The 7682-nt window shown below is 45.3% G+C and overlaps 1 protein-coding gene across 1 annotated transcript in view; it reads right to left on the bottom strand.

The window, feature by feature from the left end:
* Positions 1-358: 358 nt before the first annotated feature.
* Positions 359-7682, bottom strand: part of LOC135806387 (uncharacterized) — a 28928-nt gene continuing 21604 nt past the window's right edge. The window contains exons 27-37 of the mRNA XM_065320563.1: positions 7412-7542; positions 6826-6985; positions 6103-6205; positions 5603-5648; positions 4803-4967; positions 3901-4013; positions 3361-3462; positions 2929-3056; positions 2151-2266; positions 1498-1562; positions 359-881 (exon numbers count right to left, since the gene is read on the bottom strand). Coding sequence (XP_065176635.1) covers positions 781-881; positions 1498-1562; positions 2151-2266; positions 2929-3056; positions 3361-3462; positions 3901-4013; positions 4803-4967; positions 5603-5648; positions 6103-6205; positions 6826-6985; positions 7412-7542 — 1230 coding nt within the window. The 3' untranslated portion in view covers positions 359-780. The remainder of the gene's footprint in view (positions 882-1497; positions 1563-2150; positions 2267-2928; positions 3057-3360; positions 3463-3900; positions 4014-4802; positions 4968-5602; positions 5649-6102; positions 6206-6825; positions 6986-7411; positions 7543-7682) is intronic.

Genomic DNA, 7682 nt, shown 5'->3' with positions numbered 1-7682 from the left:
ATTAGCTCCAGGGTGTCTACTCCTCCCACGGATACTTCCTTGAGCCTTGAACCCCGGCTCCAGGTAGTGAGAGTGTTGGATTGCACCCTGCAGATCATGGTGTTCTAGCTAAGTGTCAGGCCACATTGAGTGTGATATTACATGTACATGTATGTCTCAATACCCCTTTCAGTGTGTGCGGCTGTTGCACTTTCCGCAGGGCGATACTTCCATTTTTCGGCAAAAACACTGATTGACACAACTTGCATGCAACGTTGCAAACTGTACGTATGTTTTGAGTTTAGGGCAGCATTTTGTAAGGAAATTCTACTGTACTGGAATATTTCCATTTCAGATAATTCTCTGAGGTCTTTCGAGATCATTGTACAAGGTGCGGTATTATCATGTATTGCACAATTTTGCTCATGGATTAAAAGGAGCTTGTGAGTAAATGTGAGAAAACGTCTAGCAGAGCCTATCACTTTCAAGGAAAATACAGAGCAATGCATTATACACAGCTAGTGAATGTTGCTGAAGTCTAGTGAAGCATTACAGAACTCACAGTCATGCAAGTATGCTTTATGGGGTACAGGGCGTGCGATTTTACATCATGATTACTTCCTCAATCAAGTATTGCTCTACTGCAACTAATCTGCCTCTCAAAAAAAGAAATGCCCAGTTATTTCAGATGGTAATCATAGTCGGCAAGCGAAATGAACCGAGCAGTAGTTGTAATTTATCCACTATTGTAGGCAATGAAAACATACGAGCAATTGCTGCAAATAGAAGGACTGCACTTCTCTACATTACTTCACACCAGATTGGTTTGTCCTGGTTCTGCATCACTTCCTCCAGTACCTTGCGAACCAATGACTGGACGGTATCACCGCTCACCACCGCATCTGAAATTCAAACAAAATTTGAAGCAGAAGTAAGGTACTAAAACTAAAGGTGATGTTCTCCGGTTTGCAGAAGAAGTGAAGGGAATAGCTGTCATTTCACATTTCTCACATTGAGTAGAGTTTGAAGTTTCTAAAACGAGATCACCCAGCATAAAGACATCGATTTCAAGTGGTTACAATAATACATATGAACTGCTCTTACTCTCTCCTACTCCACCACTCACAGTGTCTTCACTGCATGGCTCAGATCTACAATCTAAACAAAGCGTTCGGGCATGGTCACCAGGGTACTACTTACAACACCAGTGTATAGAGGCTATGCGATGGCATCATCGGTTGAGATGCTCTGGCAAAGTCGCAGCACAGTGATGCACTGGCAACACACTAGCAACTCAATAGGGACTCGCGCTGTACTAGTATACTAAGCGCCCATAAGAGATTCCGCTGACTCACCAGCATTGATGGCAGTACACAGTGTGATATGTGGCCATAAAACATGTATCCATTTGTTATTGGCCCGATTCACAGTGCCGCCACTAGGCTTAGGGGAGGTAGGACTCTTCGGGTGTAGCTGTAAACGTAACAGAAACTCAGTGTATAGAAGTCATGTTCTTACCGACATCCACATCATTCTCTGTTTCACTGTCACACTCCGGGAGATTGAGAGGTAGTGCTTGAGCCCTGTGAACACAAGCAATCAGTGGTGAATACGACAGCGTCTTAGTACATGGGAAATAGTGTACATCAGCTAGATGAGGAGCTATGACAGCAGGCTCTGGTAACCAATGGCAACCAATAGACACCCTTAGCAAACAACGGTAACGCTATTTTTTACGGTACTCGTACCTTGATCACCCAAATAGCGTTGAAGCTGCAGTGTAAAAACGTTATGGGGGCTGATTTATCGTTGTGACAAACGGTATGTTTTTTGGCCTAATATTGCATAGTCCGTACGCATTTCACCTTGTATCGCGTATATGGTGACATAAATGGTTGTACCGCGCGAAATAAAAGCTATTCTCGTGGCAACAGCGTACTAAAAATAGCGTGCATCTTGCTAAAGGTCGAACCCAAATCACGGTATTTTCCCCCTTACGGTAATACCGTTACAACATAACGTGTTTTGCTAAGGGTGTCTAATGTCTATATCAAACAGAATGAAAAGACCTCCAACCACAACAACAACAACAACAACAACAACAACAACAACAACAACAGCAGCAGCAGCAGCAGCAGCAGCAGCAACAAATAAAGTGGACAATGACTCACCCTGCGGTAGCTTGTGAAGCTGAGAATACCTTTGTTTGCACTACAATCGGCTGGAGATCAGCCAGGCAGAGCTGAGTGACAGAGCTTGGTTTGATTGATAGCAAGCAGTGTTGGTTCTGAGAAACAACAAAAGATACAATGCAAATTAGACTGATATCGCTAGGCATAGACCTCAGTAGACACAGCACGTGCAGGAGAGAGAGCATGTGAGTACTTGAATTGACCAGAGAGTGCTGGGAAACTGAATTTGGTACATAAACTTGTAGTGATCATGCACAGTCAATGCAGAGGTAGGAACAACCCATGCACAGAATGCTATACCCATCAGATGACAGAAATGTGCATGACACGGTATCCAAACTACACAGATGCTGAATGCCGTGGTAGATTGCTAGACAAGAAAAGGTGGATTATCATGGGCCAACATTCCTATTTTTATGTATCGCATACGCATGCAGAATGTAAAAATAAAAAGCCATGGTGAATACGTCAGTGAGTACAGTTGCAATGGGTAATGCCTGAATGGCTATTTTAGGCGAGACTTGCTCCAATACCCATTTCAGCAGGGATGTCACATTACACATGTAGTACTGCTCCAGAAAACTTGGTCCCATAGGATGCCGTTGCAAAGTTGATAACATGCAAACGACGACAACTACGACGACGACACTACCACAGCCACCGCCGCCCGTGACCAACAACAACAACAACAGCAGCAGCAGCAACAGCAGCAGCAGCAACAGCAGCAGCAGAGAAGTGAGAGATAACATTTCCTGACCTGTTTTGCTACTTCCCGCACACCCTCCACGCTGGTAGATGAAAAGTGACCATTGTCTTCTTGATACTCAATCAAAACATTCATGACAAGCTCACGGTCCATCTCCTTGCGAGTAGAGAATGAGGACACTGAAGGGTCAAGCAGAGAGAGAAGGAGAAACAGCAAGACCAATCACCATTCAGCAAGAACTAGCAACCAATCATGACGAAGAGAATACTATAATTATACTGTACAGTACAATATTGTACAGCTCATACAGTACATGGAACTGATCTAAGTACAGTAAAGATAACTGAGCTACCTATAAGTACAGAACTTGATGCAAGCGAAGAGAGGATGCACCGGTAAGTACAGTACATGATGGAATGGAGAAGAAGATAATTGCCACCACCTATCACGAAACAGCACTACTACATTGAAGTACCAACTTACTTGCTACACATCTGCCAAAACGATCCGGATAGTTCTCATGCAGATACACTGCAATGTCTTTACAATAGGTGCCACACAAAAGCACTGGCCGTGGCAAGGTGGCTGAAACAACGCACACACGGAACATGTCGGTACACATAGCTGAGCTGTAAGGCACTTGTGTCATACTATACTATGTGGATATTTTGTGATGCAAGATGGTTTTCTACACAAGTAACACACTTCAAGTAAGTTACCCAATATAATGCAGGTGGAGCTCTTTAATATTTGCGTCACAAATCTTTGCTTTCAGTATTTCAGACCCTTTGACAGGTCAATTCCTGTGCTAGATAGACCTTGTGCACAAAAACATACAATGTTTGCAAACTGCAAAGGATTTATACCAAAGAGGAGACTACGGTCTACATGAGCCCTGGCAATGAATCAAATCACTGCACTGACTGGTTGGTGTTTGAGCAGTGGACATCACCGATCCTCTACAGTTAACCTGAAAATCCATTAGTTATATTTTCACCCAGGGAGTTCTGTTTTGAAACTAACCTGGCTTTCGCTCCACTGGAATGTACGGTGCCAAACGGACATCTTCACTAGAGCCATGACTGCTACCATTGTCCAGTATTTTTCTCAGGTACACTTTCTGAAGTCCACAAGCTCTGCACACAGGAGATAGGACGGACATGTGACAAATACACAGGCTCTGTACACAGGAGAAAGGATATACCGTATTTTCCGGAGTACTAGTATAAGCTGGACTCGAGTAAAGGCCGCACCCCCCCCCCCCCCTCCCCATTTCTTGCCACAAAATACAGACATCTACCCTATGTATCATCGTTAATTTAATCATGGGAGTATTAGCCGCGCGCCGATTCTTTCGGGTGAATTTTGAGTGTTCAAAGTGCGGCTTACACTCTGCACAGTGCGGCTTACACTCTGCACAGTGCGGCTTACACTCTGCACAGTGCGGCTTACACTCTGCACAGTGCGGCTTACACTCTGCACAGTGCGGCTTACACTCTGCACAGTGCGGCTTACACTCTGCACAGTGCGGCTTACACTCTGCACAGTGCGGCTTACACTCTGCACACTGCGGCTTACACTCTGCACAGTGCGGCTTACACTCTGCACAGTGCGGCTTACACTCTGCACAGTGCGGCTTACACTCTGGAAAATACGGTACAAGTAACAAATACACAAGTCAGTCTTCACATGCAGGATAACCTTGCATGCAGGATAACCTTACATGCCAGAAATACAAGTAATTCGAACAAGAGTGTTCAAGACTGGATGATACATTGATAAAGTGTAAGGCGTACAGTCCCGTATACTCCATGTACATGTACAGTACAAGAGAAAGTGTCACCCCTCCCAGTCTCAATTCCTCCTCAAATTGACCGAGTACAAACACAGCAGCTAGTAGTACTGTAGTGGGAGCATCGACTCACCTTTGCATGTTAGGTACCACACCAAACTGTGTTTCAGAGCCATCACTGTTCACTTTCCAAGCCAAATAGCTGTAGTCACTTGTAGCGGAGTTGACAACATGGAGGATATCGCCACGGCGTATACTTAGCTCAGCATCCGACTCACGTGCATAGTCAAACTGGCATCTATACATTGGCAAAGTGAGTACACAGCACACAGCACACAGCACACAGCACACAGCACACAGCACACAGCACACAGTGCACAGCACACAGCACACAGCACACAGTACAGTGCTCATGAGGTGTATCTAATCTCAGCACTTGACGTACACAGAGACATGATTCACTGATGAATTGTAGGATAGCATTTACGTGTTTCAATTTATGTGCGCATTTACGCGGGAAGCTTTAGGAGATTCATCTGCACCTTGATCCTGGAGAGTGGTGGCGTTCGTACGGATGCAGAAAACTCAGTCTGACTGAGTCTAACGCGAGACGTGGACATTATCGTGGGACATACCCAGCCAGCTCCAACGTTCCACTCTTCACGCTTGGCTATCTTGAACAACTTGCGAACAGCACCACTACTACCTCGCTACGGCCGCTGAACATTGGGTTCCTGTGACTACTAACCTGAACCTAATGCAATGCTATGATTTAGAACTAAACTGAACCTAACATTATGTGATTACCAACCTGAACCTAACGCTGTGGACATACCCTCTGCTCTGACTATTACTCGCACAATCAACAACACAGTATCAGAAATACCCAAGAATGCTGCTGAAAAATCTGTGTTTCAAAGAAGCTGGACTTACCGTAAATAGAAGGAGTCAAACGCAGGCTCACGCATGAACTGAAACTCTACAAGAAGAGAACACACAATGCATGTGACCAGGTGACCAGGTGACCATGTGACCATGTGACCAGGTGACCATGTGACCAGGTGACCAGGTGACCAGGACTATTACTCCACCGGTAGACAAGCAACACAAGAAGAGGGATGAGCGCTGCAGTAGCCTTATCCCCAACCACAGACTTCAAAATACTTACATGATGAGCTAGAGCTCTGCAAAAGTGAATAGGAAACATACAATGTTATCAGCAAAGCCAAGGCAAGGGCATTCGAGATGCGTCACTCACACTGTATCACTAATTCTTAGAGCAACCACATGGCTAGACAGGGGAACAGGGAGACAGATTGACAACAAGGTGAGATATGCAGGGGAATACAATGGTGGGAGAACCAAAACAAAACCCAAAGCCAGTAAACTGCAGTGAGATCACATATATTCAAGGTGACTTCTTGCAAACCTACTTGCTGGATTGAATTGAACTGTGATCTTCACATCACCCTCTAGCTTCTTCAGAGCACTGACAGCCTTCTCCAAACTGCAGTGGCGTAGATCATGTTCTCCCGCCTGGAATACAAAAAAAAGAAAGAAGCAAATACACACTTCATTGGCACTTCTCAGGATAGCTGCAACACAGTTCAGTATATCTACATGTACAGTACAAGAACATGTTGGATCAGTGATTCCGTACATTAGGTCATGCGGGTGGTGATTCACTCGAATAAACTGGTGGGCTCCTCTAGCAGATCCTCGCAGGTTGTCACCAGGAAGTGTAGAACTTGGTAGGACCTGCTGATGACATAACCGCCTGGCTCAAAGCAACGTTGTTTAGGTGAATTTTCAAGTTACATGTAGTTCTGTAACACTGCACAGGCTAGCGGAGCTAATGTTGCACTGATACAGAGTTCCTTCAGAACACAGCCGGGCTGTACATGCACCACCCTGGTGCTTGCATGGAGTGTGATACAGTGTTCCGACCATATCTTACTAGCTACTCAAGCTACACACGAGAGACCACCATTCCAGCCTGCCTGGCACCAGTGTAGATGATGTGCCTCGCTTGAACAAATTTCTCTCCGCATGATGCCAGTATTAATGATGCTACTCATTTGATTATGTTGTCACCAATATTGAACACTGCCTTGTCTCATGCAATTCCGCAGCAAGGTTACACATGAACCACTCACCGATAGCAGTTGATCTCCTCTTTGCAGGAGGCTATGTGCGGGACCATCTTCTCGCACACCCGTCACAAACAGTCCACTGCAATTACCGCCTTGAATCTTGAATCCAACACCGAACCCAGGCTGCATTCGAATAGTGACCCGTCTAGGGACACAGGCATCCCTGTAAGCAAACATCAGCGGAGAAACGATGTAGAGGATGCTCACTGTCTTCATCACAGCAGTTTCTGGGACACACTAACTGTACAAGCAGCAGCATCACCGTAGCACCTGTCCTAGAAGGAAATGTCATATTCCAGTTGTTTATAGTGCTGCATGTACTCCAGGAAATACAGTCATAATGACTGATGGCTAGAGGCTAGAGGCTAGAGGCACTGGCGATAGTGTAGACTCAGTGCTACACTACTCTCGTTAACAACAACAACAAAGCGCACGTATTTCATGTTACAACTGTGGAGCACTGCACACTATGAACACAGCAAGTGAATAATTGATCCAATAACCAGCAAGCACTTGGCAATGGAGTAACACTAGTGAGATGTGTTGCAGCACAGCTCCGATGGTATACATAGTCTACATTGAAACTTACATCTGTGAGACCTGAGAGACACAATCCTCAGGCAGAACTCCTGTCAAGTTACTGACTGAGGAATATGTACAACTGCTTTGACTGCTCAGACTATCACGTCGTGAGCACCTTCCTGGTTCAAGGCCCTCTCTCTGCAACAAGAATACGAGTACACAGGAAAAGAAGACTTAGAGCAATAACGCATGTCCTCACATCGAATGCATGCTTGGAAGGGTCCAGATACCCAAGGCAAGGGTCCATATCCCAAAGGCTAGGGTCCACAGACCCAAGG

Source organism: Sycon ciliatum, chromosome 1 (genome assembly GCF_964019385.1).
Source record: "Sycon ciliatum chromosome 1, ocSycCili1.1, whole genome shotgun sequence".
NCBI classification, from domain to species: domain Eukaryota; kingdom Metazoa; phylum Porifera; class Calcarea; order Leucosolenida; family Sycettidae; genus Sycon; species Sycon ciliatum.
The sequence above is the reverse complement of the archived record's forward strand: the minus strand, read 5'-3'. Positions and strand labels throughout refer to the sequence as shown.